The sequence below is a fragment of the Aotus nancymaae genome, unplaced genomic scaffold (genome assembly GCF_030222135.1).
Source record: "Aotus nancymaae isolate 86718 unplaced genomic scaffold, 86718_ANA_hifiasm-v0.15.2.pri h1tg000002l, whole genome shotgun sequence".
NCBI classification, from domain to species: Eukaryota; Metazoa; Chordata; class Mammalia; order Primates; family Aotidae; genus Aotus; species Aotus nancymaae.
Window position 1 is genome coordinate 54,153,306 of NW_026988413.1, and position 23,874 is coordinate 54,177,179.

Here is a 23,874-nt window from a genome sequence, read left to right on the forward strand (position 1 = left end):
TCGCAGGAGAGTCGCGGGCTCCGCGGTCCTCGACAGCGCCCCCCGTCCCGCTCTCCCGGGTGGGAACTGGGCGCGGGCCGGGGACTCCGGGGACTCGTGCGTCCCTCGCCGCGCGAGGTGCGGCCGAGCCAGCCCGAGAGGGCGGGGGCCGGGCGGGGCGGCGCGCGGGGGCGGGGGAGCGGCCGGGACACGTGTGGCGGCGGCGGGGGGGACGCGGCGCCCGGGGCTTTAAGAAGGTGTGGAGCGGGGCGGGCGCTTTCCCAGGCCTGGCCGAGGGGCGTCGCGCAGAGGCGGCGGCGGCGCACGGAGGCTGCGGACGACGCGCTCTCGGCGCCCGCAGCCCCGGCCCCGCGCTCCTGCAGCCCAAAGTAACTTTGGGAGCCGCCGTTTCCCGCGGAACTTCACGGTGGGGGGCGGCTCCCGAGCCCGCTCGGCTCCGCTCCCCCGCCTTCTCGCCATCCCTCCGCGTGGCTCCTCCGTCCCGGCGTCTCCAAAACTGGATGAGCCAGCGGCGCGCGGGGAGCGCGGCGGCGGCGGCATGGAGCGCAGTGGCTGGGCCCCGCGGACTTTCCTCCTGGTGCTGTTGCTGGGGACGACGCTGAGGGCGCGCGCGGCGGCGGGCTATTACCCCCGCTTTTCGCCCTTCTTTTTCCTGTGCACCCACCACGGGGAGCTGGAAGGGGATGGGGAGCAGGGCGAGGTGCTCATTTTTCTGCACATTGCGGGCAACCCCACATACTACGTTCCGGGACAAGAATACCATGGTAGGTACCGCAGCACCTCCGCGCTCACCGCCGCCGGGTGCGCCCGCCAGCGCACCTTTATCCCTTTCCTTCTTCCAAGGGGCCCTGTAAACAAGAACCATGACAACCCTGGCCCCAGCGTTGCGCTCGGTCCAGGAAGCGAGAACAAAGTTAGTGGAGAATGGAGTCGCGAGTTGGGAATTCATTCTCCATGTCTCCACTCCCCGAACGCGTCTCCTCATATTGAGCTGGTGCTTGTGCTAAACGCCTGAGAATTCTTGGGGGCCAGTGTCATTTCCCCTCACTCCCCGTACTTGCCACAGGCACTTTAATTGAACCTGCGCATTTTCTTTCTTTAATCCTAGGACTTGGATTTCAGACCTTTGTCCTGCTCCCAGTCCCCCCAGATGGGTCCCCGAGGGCGTTGGGGCTGTCGATGGGCTTTGCGGGCAGGTGGTGACAGATGGAAGCCCCAGGTCTGTGGCTGCCCCGCACCGCTCGCCTGCAAAGTTCACGCTGCCCACCAGCCAGGAGTCCCTGCCATTTTAGCCAGTGTCAAACAGCCCTCCTGAAGGGGAGCCGCTGCTTCTAGCTCCCTCTTCTTTCGAAGGTGTGATTGATTTAGTGTGTCAGTAATTGATGATTTTTCTGATTCCTGTGTTACTTTTACCATGGTGCTTCTTGTTAGAATTATCTTTGTGATGTTTATTAATGACTTTGTGTTTTATCTGCACAGCTCTAATTTCTAGGTAGAGGCTGGAAGCCCTTATAATTTAAAGGTATATTTTTAAAAGGGATCATTATGCAGCCCTACATCAAAAATAAACATTATAGCAGAAATAAAATTCAGCTCCAATAAATATAATTTTATGTAGTACATGCATGTTTAATATTTTAAGCTAGTACATCGAGTATGTGGAAAAATAAAAATGTCTCGTTTCTGTAATTCCGCTGGGACTTCTGAACATTTCGCTTCTATGGGGCTTTTGCATAGTGACAGGCACTATATAATTAGAATTTCAACCCCAAAATTTTTATTCCCAACCAAATAGAAACTATTGTCCAGTAGGCTCATGTTATACTTCCTAATAGGCTAACAATTATTGGCATGGCAGGAGATAATCTATGGGGTGCTGGCACTTAAGATAGACAAGCATTTAAAAATTAGAAGAATCCTTATGAGTTTTCTATCTTTTAAAAATACCTTGATATCTATTCTAAAATATTTAACCTAAATAAATGTCTCCTAGAGGATTTTAACAGTGCTTTTACAACTTCCTTCTGGCAGCTCTGTCTGTAAAGTAGGAGTTTAATTTGGTGGAATTTTAGAAATAATTTTGGAAAATTAATGTTCTGTTCTGTAACTAGTTCCTTTTTAGATGAGAGTGCTTACTATCTCCTCTTTACAAGAACAATCTAGTGCTTTTCTGAGGTCATGAGAAACTTTAAGTGGAAGGAGCAGCCACTGTGATGGTAACCAGACCTAACCCATAGCCTGAGTGACTGAGCCTGCTGCTAGGTGCGACTCTTAGAGTAAGTTCTTGCCCGGTATTAGCTCTCAGTGAGAATGGTGGGTAAGTCAGCGAGACTGGTTCAAAGGTATGACTGTCAGGTGATGTTGGAAGACCATGTGATGATACAAAACTTTATTATTATTTTTTTTGTTTTCCACATCCTTTGGAAGGTCTCGATATAGAAAACTTAACCAAAAACACCAAAATGCCATATATCCTCTGGCCTTGCTGTAAAGTTAACAAATGCAAGTCACCTTAAGACTGACCATAATCACATCTCTAAGTCTGAAAAGGAAATGATGACATAGAATAAGAATAAAGTGTGTAAATACTCCAAGTTGGCCATTGCGGGGAGAATCTCAATTTCCACCTCTTTTCTACCACCAGAAAAGGTAGAGAAATTGTATTATGTAAGTTATAAAAGGTCAGATTATTACAAGCTCTGAGAATTGCATCAGACTTTAAATTTCTGTTACCTATTTTATTAAACATTTAGATTTTGGAACTAGCTGTAGCTATAGGCCTTCAAATAAGAATTTTTTGTTTTTTCTAAAATGTTCTACAGGTAGAAGACATGTTTACAAATGAAGTGATGCTTATGTATGTCTCTTTTCCTTTTGGACTTTTGAAAATTAATTTTAAAAATTCAGACACACACACACATATAAAGAGAGAGAGAAAGAGAGAGAGAGCATCTGTCAGACTTGAACTGCCAATAGAAGAACTTAATCTCATGTACTTTTGTGGTTGGCCCATTTTGATATATGACCAAAATAAAAGGTCTTTTGGCCAAAAAGTCTTCTTAAACTTATAAGAAATCTGTAAAATGTTAGCTTGAGACTTTATTTCTAACCTTCTGGATCTTTAAAGTGTAACAGTCATATCAGGAAAAATCAGTCACATTTATGATTTACATTGAAGTCATCATTTGAATGAACTGTTGTTTGGGTATAGAGCTGACAGTTGTGACTTTTTTTTTTAACCTAAAATAATGCATTGAGATAAAGGTGGTATACACAATAGCACCCAACATAGAACATTTCTGTAGATCAGTCAGGTGCCCTCTGAGACTGGGGTGTGTGGCAGAGCTCAGAATGTAAGATGAGGAGGCAATTGGCAGTCTAGAATAAAAGTGGCTCACAATTATAGGTCCCTGTATATGTCATATTTAAATATATCTATGGAACATCTTTAACAAAAATAAATATATAGTTCTAAAAAATCTGGAGCTTTTGAGTCTAACAGAATTGTCACAGATTTTTACATTAAGTAGTATATCCATCTATTTTCAGTACTGGCAACTCTATAAACAGTGCATGGTTACATCTGGTGTGTTCTCATCTCTCAATTAAATGTCATTTGGTATCTCTCATCTTACTATATCTTTTAAATTTGGTTGTATATGACTCTTTTGAAATGGTATTATTAGTCACAATGAACCATCCCACAACGTAGAAGCTGGCAAAAAGAGGTCTCATAAACGTCATGTTGAATTAGAAAGGTCTCAGTGTCAGAACATTTTTTTTTTTCTAGAATTTGCTTTTCTTTTGCCCAAATCCTAAGACATGGTCAATTTCCCCAATGTGCATTCCAGGCTCCAAACCTGGATTTTTTTTTTTTTTTTGATAGAAAGTTGCAAATGATGGGGAAATAGGAAACAAGCACCTACATGGTTTAGTCAGGTAGCCATTTCTCTTTTCCAGCCATGCCCCACGATTCATACTGCACCTTCTCCTAGGGACAAAGACAGTATTGTGAAAAGTATGATGGTTGGGTTGAAGTCTGCGTCTTTCCTCACCCATGATCATTGCTTTTCCTTTCCCCCAGCCATCAGGTATCTACCATCCAGTTTGGTTTGTCACTCCTCCCTTTTCCTCTCAATCAATTTATGGTGAATGTGACTTGTCAGTATTACACTCTCCCACATTTTTGCTTACAGTTGTAGAAAGATGTCTTTCCCCTTTTTGCTTCAAGTAACTTTAGCATCACTGAACGGCCAGATAATAATCAATTTGGGGATAGAAAGACTTAGATGCCCCTGAAATCATGTTAGCAAGGAACTACCCACTTACAAGGTTGGCTTTACTCAGTCACCATCAAAAAGGAGAGGTTAGCCATTAGAAAAAAACATTGTACCTGAAAGTCAAGAATAAGTAAATGAGTATGTCCAAAATACTTGAGCTGTGGTGAGACAATGCACCTGAATTTCTGAATGGACTAGAATTCCTGTTATTACAGTAGCAAAAGAATGGGGAAGTGTTCCATTAACAATGAGAAGTGTGCTCTAAAGTATCAACTGAGAGAAAAAAAATGTGGCCTTGAGTAGAATTGAACTGGTGATATGGCATTACGTTTTAAAAGGAGGATTTTACTGTATTTTGTAAATCCAGTGTCACTATTGGTAATTTTTTTATGATGTATATCCACTCCGTTTTTAATTATATTGTGGAAAAGACAGGAAAATCAATGTCCCATTGCCAAAACTAAACATTTACCTCAAAGAAAGGTATAATCAGGATAGAGTATTGAGGGCACTTTATTTTGACAATTTCCAATATTACTGTTAAAGACACATGTGTTCTGAAATCACCTGGTTGCTATTTAAAACTTATTATTCAAAGGAAGTACAATTTAATGACCTTACAAATACCAGATGATGTCTCTGTCAGACATAGTTTTTGGAAATATATTCCAGATTTAATTCCTTTCAAAGGAATGATTTTATTATTTGAAGTAAAATAATTTGCCATTACTAAAGTAATTGCGTTGTTGATCAGGTGTTTGGTTATTTATCCTTCATATGTCTCAGATTCTGGAATTAGTGCATTTAAACTTTCAGAATCACTTGTCAAATGCAATTTATAAGTGAACCGAAGGTGTGTCCTGCTGATATAGGACTATGAAAATTGGGCATTTTAAAGCATTTTGCTCTACTTGTCACATACTCATCTTACTCTCTTCAGTTTATACATATTTTACTGATACGGTTCAGATTGTTTCTTAAATTGTAAATCTTGCTTTATGTAATTTATTTTTGCTGTGAGTTTCAATTCCAATTTTAAACTAAAAATCAAGTCTTTAGAATTATAGTTCAAAATATTTCATTTAGGCAGAAATTCCTACTTTATTCATTCCTACATTACTAGAAGTTATGTAATTTTATTTCCTTCCAATTTTTGTGACTTTGTTTTAAACTATTAATTTTATTTGCATCAAAATATTAATGAATAAAATGGGAATGTTGTATCATTGTAGTAATTTGAATATGGTTTTTACAGAACTGTCTTATTCCAATAAATTTGACTTTTCATCTTTAAAGAGGGTGCTATTTTACCAAAATTTTAAGGTCAGCACTTTTGATTTTCACATTTTTATATATTAGTTTTATTCAAAACGAAACATTTAAAAATCTATCTTTGATTTTTTTTTTAACATCCTGGGAATCGGTCAACTTTATAGAATAGACTAGAAGCCTTACTCCATCAATTATTTAGGATTGTTTGCATATTAAGCCATAATTGTTTTTCTGATCATTTCAAGTGCTAGTTTGAAACTTATTATGTCTTTAATCTTCATAAGTAGTTGCTGATGCAATGACCCCTTTATTTCAAATAACCATTACATTTGAAAAGCATAAATTGAATGACCAGTACTTTTTGAACATTTACATTTTAAAAGACATAGACACACACAAACACAAAAATATGAAGTTCTGTGTGTCACATAGAAATAGAAAAATTGGATAGCCCTACACTCAGGGAAAAAAAGGAAGGTGGAGTGCATTAGGTTGGAATGGGCAGGTTCACTACGAACACAGAGAGGTGGTTTAGGCTATCCCTGAGTCATAACATAAAACATGTTAAAAGAGAAATTGATTTATCTAAATATTTTTATCTCAAAAACATTGGGTGTGATTAATCCACCCCCTTCACCTGATTTTAGAGAAATTTAAAAATAACTGAACTATAAACATTTCAGTCTCATCAACTTTAAGCGAAAGAGTTTTAAAAGCACTATTTTAGATATTGGAATTGAATTTTCAAATGTGAATATGTCATAATGACTGTTCAAACACAGGAATTGTGTAGTTTTTTAAAATTATTGGCTCTCAGGGCATTCTGTATGAGATGATATGATCTCACTTTGGTGTCAATCGTGTGGCTTAGAGAGTAATTTTCACCACAGTCACCTGCCATGCCCATCTCATTGAAGGCAGAGCTTCTGAAGGGTTGAATGCCCGTGCCTGTAGGTTAACCAATTATTTTTTAAATGTCTACTTCTTTAAAACTATACCTATTTTTTTCTTTTTTATTCTATCCTCTCTAAGAACCAGCTATAACAAATGTATTTGAGGATGTGTGTGTGGCGAGCGGGATCAGTACAAATGTAGAAATGTTGATTTGTGGTATAAGGCAGCCCTAAATCACTCAAAATGAAAAAATAAAGCTAAGGTAATTAGATAGCATTGAATACCACTAAGAAATAGTTATAGGAACTCTGAGATTTTGAAGTAAATGTGTAAAATGCAGGTTACCCTTTAATGCTGAATCAGTTTTCCTTTAAAAAAATAAAACTTTATGTTGAAAACAAAATAAAATGTTGTTAGAGCCAGGCACAGTGGCATACAGTTGTAATCCTAGCTACTCGGGAGACTGAGGCAGAAGGATCACTTGAGCCCAGGATTGAAGCGAGATCCTGCTTTAAAAAGAAAATTATTGGCTGGGTGCGGAGGCTCACACCTGTAATCCCAGCATATTGGGAAGCTGAGGTGGGTGAATCACCTGAGTTCGGGAGTTTGAGACCAACCTGACCAACATAGAGAAACCTTGTCTCTACTAAAAATATAAAATTAGCCGGGTGTGGTGGCGGGTGCCTGTAAACCCAGCTACTCAGAAGGCTGAGGCAGGAGAATTGCTTTAATCCAGGAGGCGCAGGCTGCAGTGAGCCGAGATCGGGCCATTGCACTCCACTGGGCAACAAGAGTGAAACTCCGGCACTGCACCCACAAAAAATTATTGATTAAAATACACTTAAATGATAGGAAAGATGACATGCTACAGATAGCACTGATTATTGACGTCCACTGGTGCTCACAAACCAAGTGACCTGAGAAGGAGTGACAGTAGACCCATAAGTGCTGTGGTCACCTTAGTCATCTCTCTCTGCCTTTCCCCTCTCCTTCTCTCTGTATCTCATCTTCTCATCCTCCCTATAAATTTTCTCGTTGTCTTTCCTCCTTTGCTTCCTTCGACTCCATGCCATGGTCCTTGCGTTCCCTCTCCACTTCCTTTCTCCTTTCTGCTTTACAACATTGTTCCTTTTCTTTTTAAATTCTTTCTCTTTGTTCCCTTCAGATTTCCCCCATTGCCATCTCTAAACCCTTTTTTCTCTTCTTACTGATAATTATATGAAAAAGTATCAGTATATTTATTATCAACTATTTAGGTCAGTCATAATTCTTGTATCAAGCTCTGAATTGCTGTGATCCTCCCATGGAATTTCCTCATATTGCTTAATTACATGGAGCTGTAAGGGAGCCATGGAGGTGAGTATTTTTAATTGGATACTGAAGCTAGACCCATGTTTCTATTTTGCTCTGCCTTTTATTAGTGGTATAATTCAGCAATGTGAAGTGAAAATCTCTTGATTAGGGTCTTTGGGAAGGCCATTATTATTATTATTATTATTATTATTATTAAGACAGAGTCTCAGTGTCGCCCAGGCTGGAGTGCAGTGGCGCCATCTCAACTCACTGCAACCTCCACTTCCTGGGTTTAAGCGATTGCTGCACCTCAACCTTCTGAGTAGCTGAGACTATAGGCACGTGCCACTAACGCAGGTAATTTTTGTGTTTTTACTAGAGACAGGGTTTTGCCAGGTTGGCCAGGCTGATCTCGAACTGCTGACCTCAGGTGGTCTGCCCAACTTGGCCTCCCAAAATGCTGGCATGAGCCACCATACCCAGTCAGAATCTTTGGGAAGGCTCTTGATAAAATTGATAACATTTTATAAAAGACCCAACAGGCACTTGCTTTTTGCCCTAACCTTGCCTGTTCTGGCTCGGAGATGATACAACCATCTTGTGACCTTGAGGATAATGGCCAATGATGGTGGAACAGAACTTTAGAGGGAGCTGGGTCCTCATTTATATCCTCAGGCAGCTATGCCAGCCCTAGAATCATGACTGGACTTCTTGTATTGTGAGAAAAAGTACTCCTATTAAGTTATCTTTCTGTTACTTGTAGCTGAATGAAATCCTAATTAATATGTATTTCATCTAAACACACAGGTGCCTGAGTTAACATTCGCCTTTAGGTCAGTCACAGTTCTTGTATCAAGCTCTGAATTGCTCTGATCCTCTCACAGAGTTGCTTTTGGTAACCTTGATAAAACTGAGGTGTTTCCTAAGAAATTTTTGACAATATATTTTCAAAATATTCTTTAAGGTGTGCTATTTTTACAAGTGGCAAAGATAGTGCATTTTATGTTAACTTTTCTAATTATGCTTTGAGAAGGTAACCTGTATCTGACCTGAATTTATGCTTGTTAGTTTCCTTCACCCAACTTTATTTCCTGACACTCCTATTGCTCTAAAATGCAGTGTCACCATATGTAAATCCTGTTGACATTTAAAACATCTAGATGTGTGATATGGTTGTGAATGTGAGCTCTGCCCCAACCTTAACCTTGTTTTTCACGTCTGGCTCAGCCTCTCGGATCATATCCGAGTTTGTCATTTCTTTTGCTTATTACATATTGACATGGGAAACAGACATCTGAGTCTTACCTTCAGGAACATGTAACCTCTTTGTTTAGGCCACCTTTGTTGTGAATGTTGAGATATGTTATGATCATAGTTCCAGTTCTTTTCACACTTCCTTTTCTTTCATAAACACTTCCTGTATTCTCATCCTGCAAATGATGTTATATCTCCAGTGTGTGTGATGGAGGAATATGAGGAAATTAGTTGATTCTAAGCTCTTAGAAAAAGTGGGTTTACATTCCAATTTCATACACTAATACTGTCTGAAAAAAGGCAACTCAAAGACCCCTGAATGAATGAATTATGACAGTAACAATAGCAAATCCTAAAGTAGTACTTAATATGTGCCAGACACTGAGCTAAATGCTTTACACATGTTAATTAATTCTCACAAAACCCTCATGAGGAAGGCACTGTTATTCTCATTTTATTGATGCATAAACTGAGTCACAGAGAGGTTAGTGTTTTGCCCAAGATGGCAAAGCTGCTGTGTAGTTTTCCAGAATCCATCCTTTTAGCTAGTAGGCATTTATTTTTTTTAAATGGTGGTGATTTCAGAAAAGAAAAATAATAAATAATAATCTCAAAAATGAGAAAACAAAGAAAAATAAAAGCTAATTTTTATTATTTAAAATATATATTAAAAAATCAAACCAGAAAGCTGATATCTATGCTAAACAAGGTTGGAATTTCATAGTTGTGAGTCCATAATTCTTTGATTGTCTCCAAGGTAAAATACAAAGCAATCACCTCGTATATTGTTAGCCTGAAAGAGTTAACATGCCTTTGAAGTAAAATGACACATAAAAATACAAAAAAGTAGCTGGGTGTGATGGCTCATGCCTGTAATCCCAGCACTTTGGGAGGCCGAGGTGGGTGGATCACAAGGTCAGGAGTTCGAGACCAGCCTGGCCAACATGGTGAAACCCTGTCTCTACTAAAAATACAAAAATTAGCTGTGTGTGGGGCCGAGCGCCTGTAGTCACAGCTACTCTGGAGGCTGAGGCAGGAGAATCGCTTGAATCCAGGAGGTGGATGTTGCAGTGAGCTGAGACCGTGCCACTGCACTCCAGCCTGGATGACAGGGCAATACTCCATCTCAAAAAAGAAAAAATAACAAGTGGCCAGGCATGATGGCTCGCACCTGTAATCCCAGCACTTTGGGAGGCGGAGGGGAGGGAGATCTGCTGAGGTCAGGAGTTTGAGATCAGCCTGGCCAACATGGTGAAACCCCATCTCTACTAAAATACAAAAATTAGCCAAGCATGGTGGCAAATGCTTGTAATTCCAGCTACTCCGGAGGCTAAGGCAAAAGAATTGCTTGAACCTGTAAGGTGGAGGTTGCAGTGAACCAAGGTCAAGCCACTGCACTCCAGACTGGGTGATAGAGCAAGACTCCATCTCAAAAAACAAAACAAAAGGTTATTTACAAACTGTTAAAAATTTATTTGTAATATTTTGGTAATAGAATTTTTATTAAGAAAAATTTTTAGGTAATAAAGAAATGTATTCTCTCATTCACTAATAGAACTTAAGTAGGACTTGAATATACGAGAATGAAAATTTAGGTGGAGAGGGACATTGTAAAAGGTATTTATTGAAGTTCATCTGTTGTAGTATATCCCTTTCTTTAGGAAATTCCAGTAGATGCTGCCAGTCTGCAGGCACAGCCTGTGAAACTGAATGATGTGGCACACAGCAGAAGTCCTTGGTGACCACTCAGTTTCTGCAGTCTGACCTGCTCGCTGCTCAAAGTTCTACTCTTACAGTGATATCAAACCAATGGGATAACATTTATTTTGTACTTTCCTTTGTGGAGTTATTTTTTATACATGGATCAGATCTTCAAAAATCACTTTCCGTTGAGTTAATTTGAATGAGAAAAAAAAAAAAGGAGCAACTTCTAAGCCCCTTTCTAGCCCTTGCCTCCAAGTAGTCCACCTGCTGCCACAGAGGGCAGAGCTCAGCTCTAGACTTCATGGCAGCCAGGCTAGGAGTGAAGCATGAGGGATGGCAAGGCATGTGTCATGTTTAGTGACAAGAATGGGGTCTGCCCTTGTCTCATTCTCCAGCAGTACAGGAATGTTTCTTGATTTGTCAGCATTATAGTTTATTCCAGTTTGCCATCAGAGCTGAACCAAGATCCACTGACCCCTGGTAGAAGTTAAATAAAAGGGCCGAGGACAGATTCAGGCTGAGACCTTCCTCTTCCGAACCTACAGAGGTTCTCAGAGGGTTTGAAGATAGGCTCATGTTCTTACTAGCAGAGAAAAATTTGCCTCATTGGACTTCAGAACCTACAGAGGTTCTCAGAGGGTTTGAAGGTAGGCTTATGTTCTTACTAGGAGAGAAGAATTTGCCTCATTGGACTTTAAGGTAGGCTCATGTTCTTACTAGCAGAGAAAAATTTGCCTCATTGGACTTTAACAAAGGACAGTAGCCTTTATACAAACATCACCAAAGAGTAAGAAGAAGTTCCACATATAGATGTTTTCTTTTCTCAGGCCCAAAAACACCAGGTCATTTCTCCCTGTGCCATTCTCGGATGAGTTGTGCTAAGTTGTAGCTCTAATGGGCAAATCCCTGAGCCTCCAGGGTGGGGAGGGAAGGAAGCAATGTGACTGCTAGCTGGTGATTTCACCTGTTGCAGGTATTACAACTTTTAGAATATTTCTTTCAAATGTAAGTGGTTTATGCCAGACTGTTAACAGAAACTGAGGCAGACATTTCAATTCTGAAATCTTTTAAACATAGAAAACTCCAATAAAAGAAGAGTCAGAATTGGTATCATTAATGAGTACCCAGGGGATAGCTGTCTTTATTCACTGAAATGAAATACAAATGCTCTAGAGATCAGATTCATGACAATTGTTAAGATAATAACTGATTTGACAGTGTATTACTCAATGACTTTTGCTCATCCAAACAAGTTTGTCCTGTACCACTAGACCGGTCATTCCCAACTCTTTCTACAACACAATGAACAATATAGAAGCTCTGCAAACATATAAGAATAGGAAATCTTGAATGAGGCACGTGTTTCATTGCTATCCTGTAGAAGCAGCCACTAATGGAATACTATTCAGCCTAAAACAGAAGAAAACTTTCATTTGTGACAAAATGGATGAACCTGGAAGGCACTATATAAAGTGAAATAAGCCAGGGAACAGAAAGACAAATATCACATGATTTCACTTATTTGTGGAATCTAAAAAAGTTGAACTCATAGAAGTAGAGAATAGATAGAATGGTGGTTGCCAGGGCTAGAGGTTGGGGTGGGTGGGGAGATGTCAGTCAAAAGACAGAAAATTTCAATTAGGAAGAATACATTCAAGAGATCTATTTTACAACATGGTGACTTTTGTTAATAACAGTGTATAGTATACTTGTTAACAAAATTTTTAGTCTTAAATAAAAAGATGTTCATTACTTTGATTAAGACAAATAAATATTTCCATTGAGTAAAAAGAATGTTTCTCCTTAGAAATATTTTTCAGTGAAATAAACATTTATAATCAGAATTTAAGGATGGTTATTAGAGTATTAAACTTTTATTTTGCTGTATGGTACTCGTCTCTAAAACTTTATTTTTATTTACCTTGGAAAATTGACCCAACTTGGAAAAGTGTAAATTTTATTAGCTACTATTTTGTAGAGTGGCAGGTGTGTCAGGTTACTCTGCTTGCCAGCAGCAGAAACCAGCTCTTGCTAACTTGGGTGAAAGGGATTTATTAGTGGGAGGTGGGTTAGCTTGCAGAATGGAAGGAAAATCCAAACATGAGATGTAGAAATGATTCGTGTCTCAAGGAGGAGGGAGTAGTCAATTGCTAAAGGAGTCTTGGTAATAGGAACCAGTGGGCAGGCTTTTCTGGCCCCACAATTGGAATGAATCTTCTCCAACTTCTTTTCTTTCTTGTGTCATTGAATACTGGATCCAAGTTGCTGGGACCACAAGCATTATTGGCCTAGCAGGGGTAGGGTGGAATCGTCCTCTTATCATACATATGTATCTAGCCTAAAAGGGAATTATGCTGTTTTAGTTTTGTGGAAATGCCACCTTCTCTTCTGAAAGTTGCACACAGCAGTATAGGTGGCCTATCCTCATACAGGAAGCTCAGATTCTCTGGGATTGTTTCCACTCTGCTTCACTTCAAACTGCCAGGGATCGTACACTTAACAACCTGCAAGGGAATATCAAAGGTAAATGAGTGGATGCATGCCTCTGCCTTCATATATGACTATAGAAAAACCATCCCTGTATTCACTAGGAAGATGCCAACGTGCTTTCCTTAGGTCTCAGCTTACCAGGACCAGAGCAGCACTTGTCACAGTCCCTCACTCTCATTTCCTTGACCTACTTTCATCAAACCTCTTTCTGGTATTTTACACTCTCCTAGTTTCTTCCTACCTCCCTCGCTGCTGCTTCTCAGCCTCCTTTGCTGTTTCTTCATCTTCTCCCTGACTCTATAGTGTTAGGGCACCCTGTCCCTTCTTTTCTGTTTTCATCTGCCCTTTACCCGCCTTCCCTTGGGATGTCCTTCGCCTTTTTTTTTTTTTTTTGAGACAGAGTTTTGCTCTTGTTGCCCAGGCTGAAATGCAATGGTGCAATCTCAGCTCACCCCAACCTCTGCCTCCCAGATTCAAGTGATTCTCCTGCCTCAGCCTCCCGAGTAGCTAGGATTACAAGCATGTGCCACCATGCCCAGCTAATTTTGTATTTTTTAGTAGAGATGGAGTTTCTCCATGTTGGTCAGGCTGGTCTCGAACTCCCAACCTCAGGTGGTTTGCCCACCTTGGCCTCCCAAAGTGCATGAGCCACTGCACCCAGCCTTTTTTTTTTTAAATTTTTTGAGACAGCATCTTGTTCTGTCACTCAGGCTGGAGACCAGTGGTACGATCTCAGCTCACTGCAGTCCCAGCCTCTTGGGGCTCAAGTGATCCTCCCAACCTCAGCCTCCTGAGCAGCTGGGATTACAGGCACATGCCACCATACCCCACTAATTATTGTATTTTTTATAGAGATGGGCGTCTTACTGTGTTGCCCAGGCTGATCTTGAACTCCAGGACTCAATGGATTTGCCCACCTTGACCTCCTGAAGTGCTGGGACTACAGTTGTCAGCCACCATGGCCAGGACAGGAGGTTGACCCTTCTAATGCTTTCAGTGCCACCTTCATGCTGGTGACTTGCTAATGACTCCCCGACTGTCTTAGGCCTCCTGCGTCTTACTGCTCACCCGGTATCTCCACTTGGATGTCTACTGGAGCTTCTTGTTTCCCCTCCCCTGAATCTCCTAAATCAGCTTCTTCTGGAGTCTCTCCAGCTACGTTAAGGCCAACTCCATTCCTACAATTGTTTAATCTTAAATCTTTTTTCCCTAATGCTCCATGTCAGTCCCATTCCTAAGTCCTGCTAGCTTTGCATTTAAAAACACCCAGAATCTGCCATTGCCGCAGCCACTTCTCACCTGAATATGACAACAGGCTCCTACAACTTTCTCTGCGTTAACGCTTGCTCACTTTCATTCTAGTCTGAAAACAGCAGCCTGGCTGCTCTGCTAGAAGCCAAGATGATGCCACTGCTCTGGCCACAACTAAGACATCATATATTTCCCCCATTTGCCTGTAACAGCCCTGGTCTTTCTCTGTTTTCCCAGTGTCCATCCAGTTTAGCATTTTACCAACGAAAATAACCAAATTTGAATAGTAATTATATAGTCATTCTATCTATACCTTTAGTTGCTCCTGGTCTGTCTTTGAGAAAAAGATAAAGTCTTCAGCATAGCTTTTAAAGCTCTGTAGCACCTGCCTCTGTGGTTACTTTTCTGATGTAGGATTTTAGCTCCTTCCTCTTATCCTCCACTGAAACCATAAGGCCTCTTTTTTGTTCTTTAAACACAGCAGGGGCTCAGACCCACCTCAGGTACCTTTGCAATGTTATTCTCCTGTCTAGCATGCCTTTCCCTAGATAGCCTTGTATGCCTGTCCTTTCCTGATTCAGCTCCTTACTCAAATGTCACCTTCTCCATGAGGCCTTCCCTGACCACTCCATTTAAAACTGTGCTCCATTCTTTCCAGGATCCATATCCCCTTGACTGCTCTATTTTTCTTCATTGCTATTATCATCCTGTCTGCATTTTGCTGTTTTACCTTGTTCACTTTCTGTGCTATATTAGTATAAATACTTTAAAACCTCATCAAAGTAGGTTTTGCTTGCTCCTCTATTGCCTGCTTTGCTTGCTTCTCTTCTCCTAGTGCCTAAAACAGTGCCTGGCACACATCAGGTGCAGAAACATTTTTGTTTAATGAATCAATGAGCAAAAACAGCACTTGGGATCCCTGTCTAATATGAGTTATAGTTAAAATTGTTGTCTGAAAGTGGCAAATCCAAGATAATTAATCAAGAGGATCGTCTATAAAGATGGGTTTGTGAGTACAATTTCTAAATTTTGGCTTTGAATCTATGATAACAATGTTGGAAAAGAAAATCTGAAAACCATATTTCTACTTTCCCACCTGCCAAACTTACAAAATTCTCATGTCTTCTGTGAGAATATGCAAAGCTATTTATAACAGTCTGTTGGAATAGCTTTACTTTAACGATGTTAGCATATCCAAAAAAGTTCTCATAGCAATTAGTGACTACAATTATTAATAGAAACTATAATAGATTTAAACTTGTTATTCCCAGAACCTTCTCTTTGCTGCACCATAAATAAATTTGAAACAATCATGATGAATGGGTAGCTAGTTTGTATTTAAATTTTCATTTGAATAGGAATAAATAGTGGGAAGGACAGAAACCAAAATCATTTGGCTGCATACTCAACAGATATGTAATAACCTTATAGAAAACACACAAAAATGGAAGCGCAATAAATTTTCCCAAGGATTTTGTCTTCTAAGAGGAGTTTACTTGGACAGTGATGAACATATAAAGGGAACAGCAGCTGAGAATTCTGCATCTTTATTCAATTACATATATTGATATCCTATAAATTGAGATCAGAGGCTCCAAACTTATGGAAATTAACATGAATGTTTCCAGGACTTGTTAGTGAGAATCGCTCAAATCTTATAGCTAAGATAGAAGAAAAAATTCCACTCTACCCATAACATATTTAGATATTTTAATTTATGAGCCTTTGAAATCAGAGATGACTGAATTCTCAGGGATTTGTGGTGGTGGATAGCACACAGGCTCAGGAAATGGACTGCCTGAGTTCATTTCCAGGCTTTGCACTTTTGAGTTATGTGGCCTTGGACAAGTGATCTTACCTCTCTGTGTCTCGGTTTCCTCTTATGAAAAATAGGAGTGATGATAGTACTCATGATGCAGGGGTGTTTTGCATCTTCGGTGAGTTATTGCATTTAAAGAACAACACGATGCCTGGCACAGAAAATGTTAAGTATTATTAGTATTTTTTTTGAAATAGAGTCTTGTTCTGTTTCCCAGGCTGGAGTGCAGTGGCACGATCTTGGCTCACCTCAACCTCCACCCTTTGGGTTCAAGCGATTCCCATGCCTCAGCCGCCTGAGTAGCTGAGATTACAGGCACGCACCACCATGCCTGGCTAATTTTTGTATTTTTAGTAGAGATAGGGTTTCACCATGTTGGCAAGCTGGTCTTGAACTCCTAATCTCAGGTGATCCACCTGCCTCAGTCTCTCAAAGTGCTGGGATTACAGGCATGAGCCACCATACCTGGCCGACAATTATTATTATTGTGATATACTTTCTGATATTTTTTCCTGTAATTAAATAGGAATATATTTATTTGATCTATTTACACTCTTGGGAATTATAATCTTTTTAATCTTAGCATTATGTGCTCTTGATATTGACATTTTTCAAAAACATGATTTTCATGGGTCAACAATATTCTGTGTGCTGTAGCATAACTTAAAAATCTATAAATGTTTGACATTTTAAGTATTTTCCTTTTGTTTTCAATGTTATAAACATTATGATGATATTTTTGTATGTCTTCTAAATTTTGGCAAAATTCTTTCCCCCAAGTTGTGTTTTTATTTTTATTTTTGTCATGAATTTATTTATTTACTTATTTATTTTTATTATTATTTTTTTTGAGATGGAGTCTGCATTATCGCCCGGGCTATGTAGTGCAGTGGTGCAGTCTCAACTCACTGCAACCTCTACCTCCCAGGTTCAAGCGATTCTCCTGCCTCAACCTCCCGAGTATCTGGGATTACAGGCACCCGTACCACACCCAGCTAATTTTTTTGTATTTTTAGTAGAGAGGGGGTTTCATTAGGTTGGCCAGGCTGGTCTTGAATGCCTGACCTCGTGATTCCCCCCACCTTGCCCTCCTAAAGTGCTGGGATTACAGGCTTGAGCCACTGTGCCCTGCCTGTCATGAATTTTTATGTGCACGTTATGTTAATACATTTATGAAAACAGATATATCTTTGTTTCTTTTATTTTCTCATATTGCTTTTGTGCTGAGAGTGTCTTTTTCTAATCATAGACTAGGTTAATATTTACATAAATATTTTTCTTATATATTAAATTGTGGATTATAATAAATTGCGTGCATTGTTAGTGGGCTAATCTCACTTGTTTGTTTCTTTTCCTGTACAGCAAAGGGTTCCCCTAGAACCACACAGGCACTCTCTCTTATTACAGTAACCGCTGCCATTAACTGCTTTGTTTCAGTCACTGTTAGAAATGCTCTTGAAAAAGCTGTCCCATGCATCATATGGGTTGGATTATTGCTACTGGCTGTGACAGTTGAGTGCAAACGCCAGATGCCTTTACTTAAACCTTCAGGGCACCTTTGCTCTTTCAACAAAATTCTGGAATTTGCACAGAATTCTTTTTGGAATTCTAATATTCTCTATTGTGAAACAACTGGATCACAGTAACTGCTGACATCATGAATACGCTCTTGCTGATGGCACCTCTTTTTTGGTGTCAATCATAAAAGTTTTTCTATCTAATATTGTAATGTGCACACACGCGTGCACACACACATATTATCATATGCCCATATACATTAGCAGTGTGTGAAGCATCTATGTCTTTATCAAAGAAAATATTAATAAGCCAGAAAGGGAACACATATGAAATGCAAACTGTCTAGATTTTTGTTCTTTCTAATTTAGTTTTAAAGCTTCTCTGGCTGCTCTCAGTTCTCGTCTCATCCTTTCTTGTAAGCCTCTGCCTGACAGTGATGCTGGATCTCATCATGGCATTCTATTTTCCTAAATCTGGTAATATTAAACTTTAAGGTCTTTGATGGATGACAGCCCCTCTATTCCAAACAGAAGTCAGATGGCCAACGCCAGTCATTGTGACAGAGATCTGCCCGTACTTCACCTGCATTCTATTCCTGTCAGTGCTTTTCAGTGGGACAGTGCCATCCACACCTATATATTCTGTAATTCTAAGAAATATCATAGAATTTCTTGGGAAGATTTAGAATACTTAGTTACAAGATCCAGTTAAATTTTCTTTGATGTGGTTCTCAGGATGGAGCTCTTCTAGTGCAAGGGAGGAAACTAATTTCTAAATCCAGTCTCTTCCTTGTAAGCAATCTGTTTTTTAATTTGCATGTGTACATGCAGACATGAATGGAATCAAACTATACCTACCACAGTCAGCTTGTCTTACTAAGCTGTATGTGTTCAGCATCTTTCCAAGCTAATAAATACTGAGCTACACCTTCGTTTAGTATTACAGTGTATGGATACACACAAATGTACTCAGTTCCCTCTAATATTCAAGTTTTAGATAATACCTACAAAATTACAAGAGATTGATTGATTGAGAGGGAGTCTCACTGTGGCTGGAGTTCAGTGGTGCAATCTTGGCTCACTGCAACCTCTGCTTCCTGAGTTCAAATAATTTTCCTGCCTCAATCTCCCAAGTAGCTGAGATTACAGGGGAGTGCCACCACGCCTGGCCAATTTTTGTATTTTTGGTAGAGACGGGTTTCACCATGTTGGCCAGGCTGGTCTCAAACTCCTGATCTCAAATGATCCTCCTGCCTTGGCCTACCAAAGTGCTGGAATTATAGGCGTGAGCCACCATGCCCGGCCAAGATGTTTTTTTAAGTTTATGTTTTTTATTCATTCAGTGATGCTCAAATATTTTCACAGCGTACATTCCTAGAACTGAAAGTTACAGCTCAAAATTTATTAATAACACTACAGCTGTTGATACCTACTGGAATTACAGGCTTGTCCTCCAAAAAGATAATACCAGTTTTCATTTTGTCAGGCAGCCTGTCAGCATACACACACTAAATGCTGGGTGATATCATTCTTTTTAGTCTTTGATAAATCTATAGATTTAAAAAGCATATTTTATAATTGTTTTATTTTTGCTGCTTTGATTACTAGAAAGGTTGAATAATTTTCTTATGTCTCATTACCAATTTTGTGTATATCTCTGTATAAGTTAAATCCTTTACTTATTTTTAAAGTTTTCTCTTTTTCATATTGATTTGAAAAACTGCTAATGTTAGTAATTCCTTATAATATATATGAGGTATTCCTCTCTCTCAGTTTGTCCTTTATCTTTTATTTTTATTTTATTTATTTATTTATTTTTGAGACAGAGTCTTGTTCTGTTGCCAGACTGGAGTGCAGTGGTGTAATCTCGGCTCACTGCAACCTCTGCCTCCCAGATTTAAGCGATTCTCCTGACTCAGCCTCCTGAGTAGCTGGGACTACAGGTACAAGCCACCATACCCAGCTAATTTTTGTATTTTTTAGTAGAGATGGGGTTTTACCATGTTGGCCAGGATGGTCTCGATCTCTTGACCTCATGATCTGCCTGCCTCGGCCTCCCAAAGTGCTGGGATTACAGGCATGAGCCACCGTGCCTGGCCTTAATTTTTATGTAGTCAAATCTATCAGTTGTTTCCTTTATATGGAATGAGCATAACAGTGTATAATAGTATGATCTCTGGAATCAGACAGGTCTGGATTCTAATCCTGACTTGACTACTTTTTAAAAAAAGAGTTGATTCACATTATCTGTAGTGGTAATATTCAATGAAGACTCTGTGAACACCGAATTGGTGACTACAGAACCACCGTTCCTGGAGGGAATACAGAGCTAGGCTCCTGTCACATTTTTATCAGTCCCTCAATATGTAGCTTTGTTTTATGTGTGAGTCTGTTTAAAGACACCTTATTAAATGTATATTGTTGGTTCATTAACATTGAACTCATGGCCAAAGGCAATGTAACTTATGCTTGAATGGATTGTCTTTGTAAGGCACATCACAACCTTCTTACACTTGGGAACACTAGACAATTCTTCAGCGCTATCCTTGGAAGCCATTTTAAACAGTGAAATCACCAAGGTGAAGCACAAAAATGAAAAAAAAGCAAGGGCTGGGAGCAGTGGCTCATTCCTGTAATCCCAGCACTTTGGGAGGCCCAGGCGGGAGGATTCACTTGAAGTCAGGAGTTCAAGACCAGCCTGGCCAACATGGTGAAACCCCATCTCTACTAAAAACACAAAAATGAGCCCAGTGTGGTGGTACCCACCTGTAATCATAGCTACTCGGGAGGCTGAGGCAGGAGAATGTCTTGAACCTGGGAGGTAGAGGTTGCCGTGAGCTGAGATCACACTATTGCACTCTGCATTCCAGGCTGTGTGACAAAGTGAGACTCCATCCCCCCCTCAAAAAAAGAAAGAAATGGACAATACAATATGAGATCTTAAAGAAGAAGACAGCTTTGTTTGACCTCAGCTGGGCTGGGGGGGGAATGCATATCCGCTAACTCACATTTTTTGCCAATCTGCATGTACATGTCTTCAAATGACTGTGAGTATTGTTATTTAAGTTATAGGCAAATTCATAAATAAGGAATCCGTGAATAATGAGGATAGACTGTATACACTGACATGAAAGTTGCTTATCTGAGTTTCCTTTGTTTAAAGGTACTCAACTTCTTTAAGTCCCTTTCTTACATGTAAAATGAAGAATTGCATGTCACATAGTGACATAATAATAAATGAGATATAATATATGCTTGGTGCATAGTAAGCTGGTGAATATTGGCTGCTATTGTATGGTTTCTGCCTTCAGTATTGTGCATGGAGAAACTTCTTGAATCCTCAGATTACAAAAACATTCTCATATCCCTTCTGCTAGTACTTTAATAATGTTTGTTTATTGCATTTAACTCTCAAATTCATTTAAAATTTATGACTAAGAAGAATGGTACCCATTTAATTTATTTCCTAGATTTTCTGCCAATTTTCCTGGTATCATTTATTAATAAAACATTTTTCTCCTACTACTTTCTAAGTATCCTACACAAGTGATCTTTTAAATTACGTCTTCTAATTGACCATTTCTGGCATATACAAATATAATTGATTGCTATATATTTTGTACCTAGGCTTCTTAACTGAACTCTCTGAATGTTTTTAAAAACAATGTTTGGGGTTGATTTTCTTCCATTTTTAGGAAATATTTTTAAGACATTTTAAATGAAGAGAAAAAGGGCAGATTGTATACAAACCAGAAAAGGCCACATAATTTAATTTTCCATCTTGCTGAATAAAACTTGTTTACAACAGGTCATCAAGGGCGTGAACTTTGCTATAATTATTGCAGGAGTTAAAAACCCCAGTTTATTAGTCTTAGAAGCATATTTATATAGAGAGAGCTAATGCAAACCTCTCTGTTTCATGAGTGGGAAAACAAGGACAGTAGGAGTACTCACACCAGGCGTGGGCCTTTCTCTAAACTTTTGTGGAATTAATTCACTTATTTTTAGAAGAGTCTTATGAAGTAGGTATTAGGATTATTCCTATTTTACATTTGAGATAATGAAGGCACAGAGAGGTATTGAAATCTATAAAATGTCAAGTTAAATAGGTCATTTCTTTCTCACGATTCTGAAATTTTAATTAAATCTGGTACTTACTGGCTTTTTATATTTCCATAAAACCATGGCAATTCATATACAATTCTTTTAAATGTCATGAAGTTTTATCCATAATTGTTTTTGTTGTTGTTAGGCAAAATATCAATGGTAAATTTGATGTCCTTTAGCATTTTGGGATGATCACTTAAACAGACATCTTCTCATGGGTTCTATTCTTATCTTTTCTAACTGGCTCTTAATAGTCTAATACCTTTTTTTTTTTTTAGTTGCAAATGAATTACAGAAATAGCTTAGTGAAAAGAATTACTAGATGGTTAGATTAGATTTGATTAAGGAAACAGTAATATCCTTTGTCTTGTTGGATCTCTCATTAAGGAGATCTAATTTCTTTTTTTTTTTTTTTTCATTTGCTTACCTTTTACAATTTCTTTCATACTTTCAATTTCCCTTTTTTTCTGTCCCCTTATTTCTCATGGACCACCAGTTCATCCTCAGTAGCAAGTCATGGTGCCTGCAGACCTGATGTCAAACCAGTTAATGAAAGGGCACTTGGTATTTCAGGCACCAGCTCTGAGATAATCTAATATACTCTTCTTTTAGTTCGTTTACTTCTGAGTTCACATTAAGCAGAATTTTAAGACATTCCTCTTACCTTCAGCCATGTTTGACAAACAGTTTGTGTGAAGATTGTATATAATGTATCACAAAGTACTGTTTAGCCTCCCAATATATTTTTGTTGTTTGGGGGAAAATTGTTTATTTTCCTTTAAAATCATACACATTTGTTGAGGGCCTACTTTATAGAAAGTATTGTTTGGTCAATAAAATTAAAGTTGAGTTTTTCCTGCTATCAAGGAGTTTTTAAAGTAGTTTGAAAAATACATACTTGAAAATCAAACCCAAAGAAAATTGTAAATATGAAATACTAAATGGTGCGACAGGAAAGTGGCCCAGGCCACATGAATGACTAGAGTGTAGACACAAGAGAAACCCATTCAGATCCATGGAATCAAAGATAGTTCCGGTGTGGACCTCGAAGCTTGACATTTTGACAGGAAAGGAGAAGGAAATGGTAGTTTAGGCTTGAGGGTGGCATAAGCACAGGTGTAGCTGTATAGACTTGTGGGAAAAGTTTAGTGAACAGTGAGCAGAACAGCTCTGCTGGAGCTGAACAACTGATCTGGAGAGCGGCAGGGGAGAGGGCTGATTTCAGGCAGGTTCTGTCTGACGATGGAGCCTTGCTCACATCATAGAGGCAGCCTCCTTTTATCTGTGGGCGTCAGGGAGCCACTGAACATTTATCAACTGGAGAATTGTGTCTTGAAAGCCTGTTTGCAGCTGCAGGCTGGGAAGCTGCCTGGACCCTAATTGGGGAAAAGGCCGGCTCCGTCTGAGGATGTCTGGTGGGTTCACTGCTCTAGGGTTGTGCTAGAAAGTGCAGATAACCATCTAAATCACTGCACTTCATCTTGGAAAGCCCCACAAGAAACTAAAACACTTTCAACATCAGGGACCCCTTGATATGGAAAGTGTTTTGGTTTCTCATAGGACTTTGTAAAATGGACTGGAGTGGTAGAGGCCTGAGGAAGGAAGATCTAATACCATATATTAGTGATTGGAGGGGAGGCAGGCTGAAAGAGTGGTTAAGAGTGTAGGCTTTGGCCGGGCGCGGTGGCTCAAGCCTGTAATCCCAGCACTTTGGGAGGCCGAGGCGGGTGGATCACGAGGTCAAGAGATCGAGACCATCCTGGTCAACATGGTGAAACCCCGTCTCTACTAAAAATACAAAAAATTAGCTGGGCATGGTGGCGTGTGCCTGTAATCCCAGCTACTCTGGAGGCTGAGGCAGGAGAATTGCCTGAACCCAGGAGGCAGAGGTTGCAGTGAGCCGAGATCGCGCCATTGCACTCCAGCCTGGGTAACAAGAGCGAAACTCCGTCTCAAAAAAAAACAAAAAACAAAAAAACAAAAAACAGAGTGT

At 39.7% G+C, this 23,874-nt stretch overlaps 1 protein-coding gene across 4 annotated transcripts in view; it reads left to right on the forward strand.

Annotated features, from left to right (window-relative positions):
• Positions 1–260: 260 nt before the first annotated feature.
• The window catches only part of RELN (reelin), a 527,812-nt gene continuing 504,198 nt past the window's right edge, over positions 261–23,874 (forward strand). For 3 of the 4 annotated variants that reach the window (XM_021673089.2, XM_064374717.1, XM_021673090.2), the window contains exon 1: positions 539–764. In XM_021673089.2, coding sequence (XP_021528764.2) covers positions 539–764 — 226 coding nt within the window. Of the gene's footprint in view, positions 765–23,874 lie in introns of all 4 variants that reach the window. The other variant, XM_021673084.2, reaches the window with a different exon arrangement.